This window comes from Hirundo rustica, chromosome 28 (genome assembly GCF_015227805.2).
Source record: "Hirundo rustica isolate bHirRus1 chromosome 28, bHirRus1.pri.v3, whole genome shotgun sequence".
NCBI lineage: Eukaryota > Metazoa > Chordata > Aves > Passeriformes > Hirundinidae > Hirundo > Hirundo rustica.
In genome coordinates, this window is record NC_053477.1 from 43,639 (window position 1) to 57,666 (window position 14,028).

The 14,028-nt window shown below is 54.2% G+C and overlaps 1 protein-coding gene across 1 annotated transcript in view; it reads right to left on the minus strand.

Moving 5' to 3' along the window:
• SNRNP200 (small nuclear ribonucleoprotein U5 subunit 200) overlaps nt 1-14,028 on the minus strand; it is an 83,647-nt gene that overhangs the window by 40,685 nt on the left and 28,934 nt on the right. Inside the window, exons 13-18 of the mRNA XM_040087582.2 lie at nt 12,131-12,328; nt 9,327-9,479; nt 7,025-7,105; nt 6,246-6,329; nt 4,230-4,336; nt 3,478-3,596 (exon numbers count right to left, since the gene is read on the minus strand). Coding sequence (XP_039943516.1) covers nt 3,478-3,596; nt 4,230-4,336; nt 6,246-6,329; nt 7,025-7,105; nt 9,327-9,479; nt 12,131-12,328 — 742 coding nt within the window. The remainder of the gene's footprint in view (nt 1-3,477; nt 3,597-4,229; nt 4,337-6,245; nt 6,330-7,024; nt 7,106-9,326; nt 9,480-12,130; nt 12,329-14,028) is intronic.

The window sequence follows — 14,028 nt, forward strand, 5'->3', positions numbered from 1 at the left end:
AATTTCTGAGGCAAAATCCTGAAGCAGTTCCCCCATTTCTGAGGGAAATGCCTGGAGTAATTCCCCAATTTCCGAGGGAAAACCCTGGAGTGATTCCCCTACTCCTGAGTGAAATTCCCCAATTTCCAAGGGAAATCCTGGAGAAATTCTCCCATTTCTGAGGGAAATTCCCCAATAAGTTTCCCCATTTCTGAGGGAAATTCTCCCATTTCTGAGGGAAATTCTCCCATTTCTGAGGGAAATTCTCCCGTTTCTGAGGGAAATTCTCCCGTTTCTGAGGGAAACTCTCCTGTTTCTGAGGGAAATTCTCCCATTTCTGAGGGAAACTCTCCTGTTTCTGAGGGAAATTCTCCTGTTTCTGAGGGAAATTCTCCCGTTTCTGAGGGAAATTCTCCCATTTCTGAGGGAAATTCTCCCGTTTCTGAGGGAAATTCTCCCGTTTCTGAGGGAAATTCCCCCATTTCTGAGGGAAAATCCTGTATAAATTCCCTCATTTCTGAGGGAAATTCCCCCATTTTACTGAGGGAAAATCCTGGAGCAATTCTCCTATTACTGAGGGAAATTCCCCATTTCCGAGGGAACATCCTGGATAAATTCCCCCATTTATGAGGGAAATTCCCCCAAATTTCTGAGGCAAAATCCTGAAGCAGTTCCCCCATTTCTGAGGGAAATGCCTGGAGTAATTCCCCAATTTCTGAGGGAAAACCCTGGAGCGATTCCTCTACTCCTGAGTGAAATTCCCCAATTTCCAAGGGAAATCCTGGAGAAATTCTCCCATTTCTGAGGGAAATTCCCCAATAAATTCCCCCATTTCTGAGGGAAATTCTCCCATTTCTGAGGAAAATTCCCCAATAAATTTCCCCATTTCTGAGGGAAATTCCCCCATTTCTGAGCGAAATTCTCCCGTTTCTGAGGGAAATTCTCCCATTTCTGAGGGGAATTCTCCCATTTCTGAGGGAAATTCTCCCGTTTCTAATGGGAATTCTCCCATTTCTGAGGGAAATCCTCCCATTTCTAATGGGAATTCTCCCATTTCTGAGGGGAATTCTCCCGTTTCTGAGGGGAATTCTCCCGTTTCTGAGGGAAATTCTCACACATCTGACGGGAATTCCTCTGTTTCTGAGGGAAATTCTCCCGTTTCTGAGGGAAAATCCTGGAGCAATTCTCCTGTTCCTGAGAGAAACTTCCCCATTTCTGAGGGAACATCCTGGAGCAATTCCCCCATTTCTGAGGGAAATTCCCCCCAAATTTCTGAGGGCAAATCCTGAAGGAAATCCTCAATTTCCAAGGGAAAATCCTGGAGCAATTCCCCCATTTCCGAGGGAAATTCCTGGATAAATTCCCCCATTTCCAAGGGAAATTCCTGGATAAATTCCCCCATTTCTGCGGGAAATTCCTGGATAAATTCCCCCATTTCCAAGGGAAATTCCTGGATAAATTCCCCCATTTCCAAGGGAAATTCCTGGATAAATTCCCCCATTTCCAAGGGAAATTCCTGGATAAATTCCCCCATTTATGAGGGAAATTCCTGGATAAATTCCCCCATTTCCGAGGGAAATTCCTGGATAAATTCCCCCATTTCTGCAGGAAATTCCTGGATAAATTCCCCCATTTCTGCGGGAAATTCCTGGATAAATTCCCCCATTTCCAAGGGAAATTCCTGGATAAATTCCCCCATTTCCGAGGGAAATTCCTGGATAAATTCCCCCATTTCTGAGGGAAATTCCTGGATAAATTCCCCCATTTCCAAGGGAAATTCCTGGATAAATTCCCCCATTTCCGAGGGAAATTCCTGGATAAATTCCCCCATTTCTGCGGGAAATTCCTGGATAAATTCCCCCATTTCCAAGGGAAATTCCTGGATAAATTCCCCCATTTCCAAGGGAAATTCCTGGATAAATTCCCCCATTTCCGAGGGAAATTCCTGGATAAATTCCCCCATTTCTGCGGGAAATTCCTGGATAAATTCCCCCATTTCTGAGGGAAATTCCTGGATAAATTCCCCCATTTCTGCGGGAAATTCCTGGATAAATTCCCCCATTTCTGCGGGAAATTCCTGGATAAATTCCCCCATTTCTGCAGGAAATTCCTGGATAAATTCCCCCATTTCTGCGGGAAATTCCTGGATAAATTCCCCCATTTCTGAGGGAAATTCCTGGATAAATTCTCCCATTTCTGCAGGAAATTCCTGGATAAATTCCGCCATTTCTGCGGGAAATTCCTGGATAAATTCCCCCATTTCTGCGGGAAATTCCTGGATAAATTCCCCCATTTCTGCGGGAAATTCCTGGATAAATTCCACCATTTCCAAGGGAAATTCCTGGATAAATTCCCCCATTTCTGCGGGAAATTCCTGGATAAATTCCCCCATTTCTGCGGGAAATTCCTGGATAAATTCCCGCATTTCCGAGTGAAACCCCCTAATTTTGGAATGAAAATCCTGGAGAAATTCCCCCATTTCTAATTGAAACTCCCCCAGTTTTGGATGGAAACTCCTGGAGGAATTCCCCCATTTCGGAGGGAATATTCTAGAGAGATCCCCCAATTTCTCAGTGTAAATTCCTGGAGAAATTCCCCCAATTTAGGAATGAAAATCCTGGAAAAATTCCCAACCCTCAGAACGAAGAATTTTTTCCCAAAATCCCATCTGAACCAGGATTTGGGGGATTTTAACCTGGATTTGGGGGATTTCAGCCCAAATTCAGGGGATTTCAGCCTGGATTTGGAGGATTTTTAACTCAGATTTGTGGGATTTCAGCCTGGATTTGGAGGATTTTTAACTCAGATTTGTGGGATTTTAGCCTGGATTTGGAAGTTTTCTGCCCAAATTTAGAGGATTTTAACCTGGATTTGGGGGTTTTAGTCCAGATTCTGGGGATTTTAGCCTGGATTTGGAGGATTTTTAACCCAGATTTGGGGGATTTTAACCTGAATTTAGAGGATTTTAACCTGGATTTGTGGGATTTTAACCCGGATTTGTGGGATTTTCCTGTGCCATGATCCCAAATCCCTCCCCATCCCGGATTTGGTGGATTTTAACCCTGATTTAAGGGATTTTAACCCTGATTTAAGGGATTTTAACCCTGATTTGGTGGATTTTAAGGATTTGGTGGATTTTAACCCGGATTTAAGGGATTTTAACCCGGATTTAAGGGATTTTAACCCAGATTTGGTGGATTTTAACCGGGATTTGGTGGATTTTAACCCAGATTTAAGGGATTTTAACTGGGATTTGGTGGATTTTAACCCAGATTTGGTGGATTTTAACCGGGATTTGGTGGATTTTAACCCGGATTTAAGGGATTTTAACCCGGATTTGTGGGATTTTAACCGGGATTTGGTGGATTTTAACCCAGATTTGGTGGAATTTATCCTGGATTTGGTGGATTTTATCCCGGATTCGTGGGATTTCCCCGTGCCACCATCCCGAACCCCCCCTTATCCCGGATCTGCCGGCTCTGCCCCGCGTCTCCGCACCGATCTCGTTGTGGTTGAGGTCGTAGAGGCGCTCGAAGGGGAAATTCTTCTTCTCGATCTTCTTCACCACCTCCTCGGGCAGCTTCTTGAACTGGCGCAGGGGACACATGGACTGCCACCTGCGGGGACCGCCGGGGGCTCAGGGCGCCGCGGGGGTGCGGGAATTCTGCGGGATGCGGGAATGCTGCGGGATGCGGGAATCCGGCAGGGGATGTGGGAATGCTGTGGGGGATGCGGGAATGCTGCGGGATGCGGGAATCCGGCAGGGGATGCGGGAATGCTGCGGGGGATGCGGGAATTCTGCAGGGGATGTGGGAATCTGGCGGGGGATGCAGGAATTCTGTGGGGGATGCGGGAATCCGGCGGGGGATGCGGGAATTCTGCGGGGGATGCGGGAATTCTGCGGGGGATGCGGGAATTCTGCGGGATGTGGGAATTCTGCAGGATGCGGGAATTCTGCGGGATGCGGGAATTCTGCGGGGGATGCGGGAATGCAGCGGGGGATGCGGGAATGCAGCGGGGGTGCGGGAATGCTGCGGGATGCGGGGATCCCGCGGGGGGTGCGGGAATCCTGCGGGGGATGCGGGAATGCCGCGGGGGATGCAGGAATCTGGCCGGGGATGTGGGAATTCTGCGCGGGATGCAGGAATTCTGTGGGGGATGCGGGAATGCCGCGGGGGATGCGGGAATCCCGCGGGGGATGCGGGAATCCCGCGGGGGATGCGGGAACGCCGCGGGGCGCGGGCACTCACATGCGCTTGTCGATCATCTTGCAGAGGTTGAGGGTTTTGTCGGTGAGCTGCGCCCAGCCGCGGTTCAGGACGATCTCGAAGATGGCTCTCATCAGCCTCCCGGCCGACTGCGGAGCACGGGGACGTTCTGGGATGGCATCTCGCCTGTTCCCCAACGCCCGGCCGTTCCCATCCTGCCCGCTCCCCAACGCCCGCCCGATCCCATCCTGCCTGTTCCCCAATTCCTGCCTGTTCCCCAATTCCCGCCCGCTCCCCAATGCCCGCCCGTTCCCATCCCGCCCAATCCCATCCCGCCTGTTCCCCAATGCCCGCCCGATCCCATCCCGCCGGTTCCCCAATCCCTGCCCATTCCCCAATCCCTGCCCGCTCCTATCCTGCCCCCCACGCCGGCACAGAGGGGTGTGGGGTGGGAATGACCCCAAAAAATCCCACAAAATCCCAACCGGTGTCACCCCAACCGGTGCAACCCCACAGAGTCGGCTTCGGACACTTCCAGGGATCCCAGCTCCTCTGGGAATTCCAGCCCAGCCAGGAATTCCTGCCCAAAATCCCGTCTAAACCTGCACATGGAATCCTGGATGGGTTTGGGTTGGAGGGACACCAAAGCCCATCCAGTGCCACCATGGATCACACACTTTGCATGGATCCAGGTGGCTCCAGCCTGGCCTTGGACGCTTCCAGGGAACACAGCTCCTGTGGGAATTCCATCCCAGCCAGGATTTCCTGCCCAAAATCCCGTCTAAACCTCCACATGGAATCCCAGAGTGTTTATGGATAAAGGGACCCCAAAGCTCATCCGGTCCCACCACGGCTCCCACACTTTGCACTGTCCCAGGTGGCTCCAGCCTGGCCTTGGGCACTCCCAGGGATCCCAGCTCCTGTGGGAATTCCATCCCAGCCAGGAATTCCTGCCCAAAATCCTACCTAAACCTCCATATGGAATCCTGGATGGGTTCGGGTTGGAGGGACCCCAACATTCCCCAGTCCCACCATGGCTCCCACACTTTCCATGGTCCCAGGTGGCTCCAGCCTGGCCTTGGGCACTGCCAGGGATCCCAGCTCCTGTGGGAATTCCATCCCAGCCAGGAATTCCTGCCCAAAATCCCGCCCAAACCCGCACATGGAATCCTGGAATGGTTTGGGGTGGAAAGGACCTCAAAGCTCATCCAGTGCCACCATGGATCCCACACTTCCATAGATCCAGGGTGCTCCAACCTGGCCTTAGGTGCTGCCAGGGATCCAGGGGCAGCCACAGCTGCTCTGGGAATTCCAGCCCAGCCAGGAATTCCATCCCAAAATCCCGTCCAAACCTCCAGATGGAATCCTGGATGGGTTTGGGTTGGAGGGCCCTCAAAGCTCATCCAGTGCCACGGGCAGGGACAATTCCCACTGTGCCAGGTGGCTCCAGCCTGGCCTTGGACACTGCCAGGGATCCAGGGGCAGCCACAGCTGCTCTGGGAATTCCATCCCAGCCCCTCATCCCTTCCCGAAATCCCATCTAAATCTCCACATGGAATCCTGAAATGATTTGGGGTGGAGGGCCCTCAAAGCCCATCCGGTCCCGCCATGGATCCCACACTTCCATAGACCAGGTGCTCCAGCCTGGCCTTGGGCACTCCCAGGGATCCCAGCTCCTGTGGGAATTCCATCCCAGCCAGGAATTCCTGCCCAAAATCCCACCCTAATCTCCACTTTCCCCCTCTTATCCTGTCCTTCCAAACCTTTTCCCACCTTTCCTTTTCAAGCACGGGACGGTCATTTAGGATTTTCCACCCCAAACCCCTCTGAGAGGAGCAGCTGTTGATCCCCAAATTCCCAGGCTCTGCTCCCTTGAGGATCCCGTTCCCGCTCAGATCCTCCCACCGCTCCCAGCTCGGATTCACAGGGGGAATTTTTGCCCAAAACTTCAATTTCTGGGCCGGGAGCGGCCGGAAGGGAGCAGCCGATTCCCAGCTGTTCAAAGCCGGCCTCCGTGGGCCGATCCCGCTGGGAATTCCCCGGGAACTCCCGGCTCACCTGGGTGACGTAGACCATGTCGGCCATGAGGGCGAATCCCTCCAGCTTCAGCTGCGAGATGAAGGCCTGGAGCAGCACGTTGATCTGGGAACGGCGACGGAAAAGGCTCAGGGAATATTCCGGGAAATCTCCTTTGCCTGGTGCTCAATTCCCAAGGAAACCGCCTTTGCCTGGTTCCTCATTTCCCAGGAAATCTCCTTTTCCTGGTTCCTCATTTCCCAGGAAATCTCCTTTGCCTGGTTCCTCATTTCCCAAGGAAATCTCCTTTTCCTGGTTCCTCATTTCCCAGGAAATCTCCTTTGCCTGGTGCTCAATTCCCAAGGAAATCTCCTTTTCCTGGCACTGAATTCCCAAGTTAATCTCCTTTTCCTGGTTCCTCATTTCCCAAAAAATCTGCTTTTCCTAGTTCCTGCTTTCCCAGAAAATCTTTTCCTGGTTCCTCATTTCCCAGAAAATCTCCTTTTCCTTGCTCCTGATTTCCCAAAAAATCTCCTTTTCCTGGTTCCTCATTTCCCAAAAAATCTGCTTCTCCTGGTTCCACATTTCCCAGAAAATCTCCTTTTCCCGGTTCCAGATTTCCCAGAAAATCTCCTTTTCCCGGTTCCAGATTTCCCAGAAAATCTCCTTTTCCCGATTCCTGATTTCCCAGGAAATCTCCTTTTCCCTGTTCCCTTCTCCCACCCATCCCACCACCACCCCCCAGATCCCTCCGAGCTTCCCAGGACACCCCGGAGAGGGAAGAGAGCAGAATTCCCCCGGGAATTCCGGGCACGGCTCACCTTGGCACTGGGCTCCTCGATGCTCTCCTTCACCGGGATCGGGACTCGTTCCAGAAGCTTCTGCAGCTCCAGCTTCTCCTCCTGGGGGAGAACGCAGATGGAGGGTGGGGTGATCCCTCCGGAGGGGCTCCGCAGCACCCACCAATCCCAGCTTTTCCTTGGTTTTCCCCCAAAGCTCTTCCCAAAAATTGTGTCCGAGCGCTTTCCCGGCCTGCACTGGGTGATGCCCACGGAGCCGGGAACGGCTCGGGGCCTCTCCAGGCAAAAACTCAGCGGTGGCTCTGGGGGGATGGCTCTTGGGTGCTGTTGGGTGTTGATGGGTGATGGCTCTTGGGTGCTGTTGGGTGTTGGGTGATGGTGGTTGGGTGCTGTTGGGTGTTGATGGGTGATGGTGGTTGGGTGCTGTTGGGTAATGGTTGATGGTGGTTGGGTGCTGTTGGGTAATGGGTGATGGTGGTTGGGTGCTGTTGGGTAATGGGTGATGGTGGTTGGGTGCTGTTGGGTGATGGGTGTTGAGTGTTGTTGGGTGATGGTGGTTGGGTGTTGATGGCTCTTGGGTGTTGTTGGGTGATGGGTGATGGTGGTTGGGTGTTGATGGGTGTTGGTGGCTGTTGGGTGCTGTTGGGCGATGGCTGTTGGCTGTTGAGTGCTGGTTGGTGGCTATTGGGTGTTGTTTGGGCGATGGCTGTAGGGTGATGGTGGTTGGGTGTTGTTGGGTGTGGTTGGGTGTTGGGTGATGGCATTTAGGTATGTTGGGTGCTGTTGGGTGTCGCCGGGTGCTGTTGGGTGTCGTTGGGTGCTGTTGGGTGTCACTGGGTGGGTGTCGTTGGGTGCTGTTGGGTGTCGCCAGGTGCTGTTGGGTGTCGCTGGGTGCTGTTGGGTGTCACTGGGTGCTGTTGGGGGTTGAGTGATGGCTGTTGGGTGTTGTTGGGTGTCATTGAGTAGTGGCTGTTGGGTGTCGCTGGGTGCTGTTGGGTGCTGTTGGGTGGGTGTTGTTGGGTGATGTTTGTTGGGTGTTGAGTGATGGTTGCTGGGTGCTGTTGGGTGTCATTGGGTAGTGGCTGTTGGGTGTCGCTGGGTGCTGTTGGGTGCTGACTGTTGGGTGTCGTTGGGTGCTGACTGTTAGGTGTTGCTGGGTGGTGGCTGTTAGGTGCCGTTGGGTGTCACTGGGTGCTGTTGGGTGTCGTTGGGTGCTGTTGGGTGCCGCCAGGTGTTGTTGGGTGTGTGTTGTTGGGTGGCTGCAGTTGGGTGCTGTTTGTTGGGTGCTGTTTGCTGCGTGCCGTTCGCTGGGTGCCGTTTGCTGGGTGCTGTTCGCTGGGTGCTGTTTGCTGGGTGCTGTTTGTTGGGTGCTGTTTGCTGGGTGTGTGTTGTTGGGTGCTGTTTGTTGGGTGCTGTTTGTTGGGTGGCTGCAGTTGGGTGCTGTTTGTTGGGTGTGTGTTGTTGGGTGCTGTTTGTTGGGTGGCTGCTGTTGGGTGTGTGCTGTTGGGTGTGTGCTGTTGGGTGCTGTTTGTTGGGTGCCGTTCGCTGGGTGCTGTTTGTTGGGTGTGTGTTGTTGGGTGCTCTTTGTTGGGTGCTGTTCGCTGGGTGCTGTTCGCTGGGTGCTGTTTGCTGGGTGCTGTTTGCTGGGTGGCTGCAGTTGGGTGCTGTTTGTTGGGTGTGTGTTGTTGGGTGCTGTTTGTTGGGTGGCTGCTGTTGGGTGTGTGCTGTTGGTGCTGTTCGTTGGGTGCTGTTTGTTGGGTGCTGTTTGCTGGGTGCTGTTTGCTGGGTGCTGTTTGTTGGGTGTGTGTTGTTGGGTGCTGTTTGTTGGGTGTGTGTTGTTGGGTGCTGTTCGCTGGGTGCTGTTTGTTGGGTGGCTGCAGTTGGGTGCTGTTTGCTGGGTGCTGTTTGCTGGGTGCTGTTTGCTGGGTGTGTGTTGTTGGGTGCTGTTTGCTGGGTGCTGTTTGTTGGGTGTGTGTTGTTGGGTGCTGTTTGCTGGGTGCTGTTTGTTGGGTGGCTGCAGTTGGGTGCTGTTTGCTGGGTGCTGTTTGCTGGGTGCTGTTTGCTGGGTGCTGTTTGCTGGGTGTGTGTTGTTGGGTGCTGTTTGCTGGGTGCTGTTTGTTGGGTGGCTGCAGTTGGGTGCTGTTTGCTGGGTGCTGTTTGCTGGGTGCTGTTCGCTGGGTGCTGTTTGCTGGGTGCTGTTCGTTGGGTGCTGTTGGGTGCCGTTGGGTGCTGTTGGGTGCTGTTGGGTGCCGTTGGGTGTGTGTTGTTGGGTGGCTGCAGTTGGGTGCTGTTCGCTGGGTGCCGCCCGTCGCGGCGCCGGTACCTCGCGCACGGTGATGTTGCGGAACTCGGAGGACAGCGAGAAGACGCGGAAGAGCTCGATCTCGCTCAGCGTGGGTTTCAGCAGCTGGTTGTACGTCTGCACCGTCTCGTTGGTGATGTAGTAATGGCTGGCGATGCGGCCCAGCTCCGTCACCTGCCGGGACAGCGCGGGAACGCGGCCAGGGTCAGGAGAAACCGCGGGAACGGCCGGGAGAACGCCGGGAATGATGGGAGAAACCACGGGAACAATCAGGATAAACCACGGGAACGGCCGGGAGAACGGCGGGAATGATGGGAGAAACCACGGGAACAATCAGGAGAAACCGCGGGAACGGCCGGGAGAACGGCGGGAATGCCGGAGAAACCACCGGAACAATCAGGAGAAACAACGGGAACGGCCGGGAGAGCGGCGGGAATGCCGGAGAAACCACCGGAACAATCAGGAGAAACCGCGGGAACGGCCGGGAGAACGGCGGGAATGATGGGAGAAACCACCGGAACAATCGGGAGAAACAACGGGAACGGCCGGGAGAGCGGCGGGAATGCCGGAGAAACCACGGGAACAATCAGGAGAAACCACGGGAACGGCCGGGAGAGCGGCGGGAATGCCGGAGAAACCACCGGAACAATCAGGACAAACAACGGGAAGGGCCGGGAGAACGGCGGGAATGATGGGAGAAACCACCGGAACAATCAGGACAAACAACGGGAAGGGCCGGGAGAACGGCGGGAATGATGGGAGAAACCACGGGAACGATCAGGAGAAACCGCGGGAACGGCCGGGAGAACGGCGGGAATGATGGGAGAAACCACCGGAACAATCAGGAGAAACAACGGGAACGGCCGGGAAAAGGGCGGGAATGATGGGAGAAACCACGGGAACGATCAGGAGAAACCGCGGGAACGGCCGGGAAGACGGCGGGAATGATGGGAGAAACCACCGGAACAATCAGGAGAAACAACGGGAACGGCCGGGAAAAGGGCGGGAATGATGGGAGAAACCACGGGAACAATCAGGATAAACCACGGGAAGGGCCGGGAGAGCAGCGGGAATGATGGGAGAAACCACCGGAACAATCAGGAGAAACAACGGGAACGGCCGGGAAAACGGCGGGAATGATGGGAGAAACCACCGGAACAATCAGGAGAAACAACGGGAACGGCCGGGAGAACGGCGGGAATGCCGGAGAAACCACGGGAACAATCAGGAGAAACAACGGGAACGGCCGGGAGAACGGCGGGAATGCCGGAGAAACCACGGGAACAATCAGGAGAAACCGCGGGAACGGCCGGGAGAACGGCGGGAATGATGGGAGAAACCACGGGAACAATCAGGAGAAACCGCGGGAACGGCCGGGAGAACGGCGGGAATGATGGGAGAAACCACGGGAACAATCAGGGGAAACAACGGGAACGGCCGGGAGAGCGGCGGGAATGATGGGAGAAACCACCGGAACAATCAGGAGAAACCGCGGGAACGGCCGGGAGAACGGCGGGAATGATGGGAGAAACCACGGGAACAATCAGGAGAAACAACGGGAACGGCCGGGAAAAGGGCGGGAATGCCGGAGAAACCACCGGAACCATCAGGAGAAACAACGGGAACAGCCGGGAGAGCGGCGGGAATGCCGGAGAAACCACGGGAACAATCAGGAGAAACAACGGGAACGGCCGGGAAAAGGGCGGGAATGATGGGAGAAACCACGGGAACAATCAGGAGAAACCACGGGAACGGCCGGGAGAACGGCGGGAATGATGGGAGAAACCACCGGAACAATCAGGAGAAACAACGGGAACGGCCGGGAAAACGGCGGGAATGATGGGAGAAACCATGGGAACAATCAGGAGAAACAACGGGAACGGCCGGGAAAAGGGCGGGAATGATGGGAGAAACCACCGGAACAATCAGGAGAAACAACGGGAACGGCCGGGAAAAGGGCCGGAATGATGGGAGAAACCACCAGAACAATCGGGAGAAACAACGGGAACGGCCGGGAAAACGGCGGGAATGATGGGAGAAACCATGGGAACAATCAGGAGAAACAACGGGAACGGCCGGGAGAATGGCGGGAATGATGGGAGAAACCACGGGAACAATCAGGAGAAACCGTGGGAACGGCCGGGAAAACGGCGGGAATGATGGGAGAAACCACCGGAACTATCGGGAGAAACAACGGGAACGGCCGGGAGAGCAGCGGGAATGATGGGAGAAACCACGGGAACAATCAGGAGAAACCGCGGGAACGGCCGGGAAAAGGGCGGGAATGCCGGAGAAACCACGGGAACAATCAGGAGAAACAACGGGAACGGCCGGGAAAAGGGCGGGAATGCCAGAGAAACCACCGGAACAATCAGGAGAAACCGCGGGAACGGACGGGAGAGCAGCGGGAATGATGGGAGAAACCACCGGAACAACCGGGAGAAACAACGGGAACGGCCGGGAGAGCAGTGGGAATGATGGGAGAAACCACCGGAACAATCAGGAGAAACCGCGGGAACGGCCGGGAGAGCAGCCGGAACAATCAGGAGAAACCCCCTCCCACCCAGAAATCTCCATTTTTTTTCCCTCCCACCCAGAAATCCCCATTTTTTCCCCCTCCCACCCAAAAATCTCCATTTCCCCCCCGCCCACCCAGAAATCCCTCCTCCATTTTTTTCCCCTTCCCACCCAAAAATCCTGCTTTTTTTCCCCCTACCACCCAGAAATCCCCAATTCTTTTTCCCTGCCATCCCCCACCCAAACCCCCCATTTTTTCCCCCACCATCCCACCCCCAAAACCCCCGTTCTCCCCCTCGCCGTCCCACCTGGAAATTCCCGGTTTTCTTGTCGTACTTGACCAGGTTGTTCTTGTCGAGCGTGAGCGCGGCCGTGTGCACGAGGTCCAGGCGCCGCTGCTCCAGGAGCGGGTCGGCCTTCAGGTGCTCGTGGGCGATGCCGTAGAGCGCGGGCGAGCGCAGCATGCGGATGTACAGGTACGTGTAGCCCAGCCAGTTCACCGCGTCCTGCGCCGGCCCCGTCCCGCTGAGCCCGGGGCAGCGCCGCCGCCGCCCCGGAGCCCGGCCCGGCCGCGGGAACCCCGCGAAAACGGCCGGGAAACGCGGGGAGAATTGCTGCTCCCGGGGCTCCAAATTTCCCAGGAAAGCTGCTTCTCCTCACTCCCAATTTCCCAGGAAAGCTGCTCCCGGGGCTCCAAATTTCCCAGGAAAGCTGCTTCTCCTCATTCCCAATTTCCCTGGAAAGCTGCTTCTCCTCATTCCCAATTCCCAGGAAAGACGTTTTGCCTGGTGCTCGATTTCCCAGGAAAGCTGCTTCTCCTCATTCCCAATTTCCCAGGAAAGCTGCTTCTCCTCATTCCCAATTTCCCAGGAAAGCTGCTACTCCCGGTGCTCCGTTTCCCAGGAAAGCTGCTTTTTCCCATTCCCAATTTCCCAGGAAAGCTGCTTCTCCTCATTCCCAATTTCCCAGAGAAGCTGCTTCTCCTCATTCCCAATTCCCAGGAAAGCTGCTTTTTCTCATTCCCAATTTCCCAGGAAAGCTGCTTCTCCTCATTCCCAATTTCCCAGAGAAGCTGCTTCTCCTCATTCCCAATTCCCAGGAAAGCTGCTTCTCCTCATTCCCAATTTCCCAGAGAAGCTGCTTTTTCTCATTCCCAGTTTCCCAGAGAAGCTGCTTCTCCTGGTTCCAAATTTCCCAGAGAAGCTGCTTTGCCTCATTCCAAATTCCCAGGAAAGCTGCTTCTCCTCATTCCAAATTCCCAGGAAAGATGTTTTTCCTGGTGCTCGATTTCCCAGGAAAGCTGCTTCTCCTGGTGCCAAATTTCCCAGGAAAGCTGCTTTTCCTCATTCCCAATTCCCAGGAAAGCTGCTACTCCTCATTCCCAATTTCCCAGGAAAGCTGCTTCTCCTCATTCCCAATTTCCCAGAGAAGCTGCTTCTCCTCATTCCAATTTCCCAGGAAAGATGTTTTTCCTGGTGCTCCATTTCCCAGAGAAGCTGCTTTTTCCCATTCCCAATTTCCCAGAGAAGCTGCTTTTCCTCATTCCAAATTCCCCGACAAGATGCTTCTCCCGGTGCTCAATTTCCCAGGAAAGCTCCTTTTCCTCATTCCAATTTCCCAGAAGAGCTGCTTCTCCCGGTGCTCCTCCATTTCCCAGAGAAGCTGCTTCTCCTAACTCCAAAGTCCCAGAGAAGCTGCTCTTCCCCATTCCCAATTTCCCAGAAAAGCTCCTTTTTCTCATTCCCAGTTTCCCAGAAAAGCTGCTTCTCCTGGTTCCAAATTTCCCAGGAAAGCTGCTTGCCCTGGAATCCAATTTCCAAAGAAGGCTGCTTTTCCTGGTCCCAAATTCCCAGAAAATCCGCTTTTCCTGGTCCCAAATTCCCAGAAAATCCGCTTTTCCTGGTCCCAAATTCCTAGAAAATCCGCTTTTCCTGGTCCCAAATTTCCAGAAAATCCGCTTTTCCTGGTCCCAAATTCCCAGAAAATCCGCTTTTCCTGGCACTCAAATTCCCTGGGAAGCTGCTTCTCCTCGTTTCTTATTTCCCAGAGAAGCTGCTTCTCCTCATTCCAAATTCCCACAAAAGCTGTTTTTCCTTGCCCCTGATTTTCCAGGAAAGCTGCTTTTCCTGGCATCCAATTTCCAAAGAAAGCTGCTTTTCCTGGTCCCACATTTTCCAGGAAAGCTGCATTTCCTGCATGTAATTCC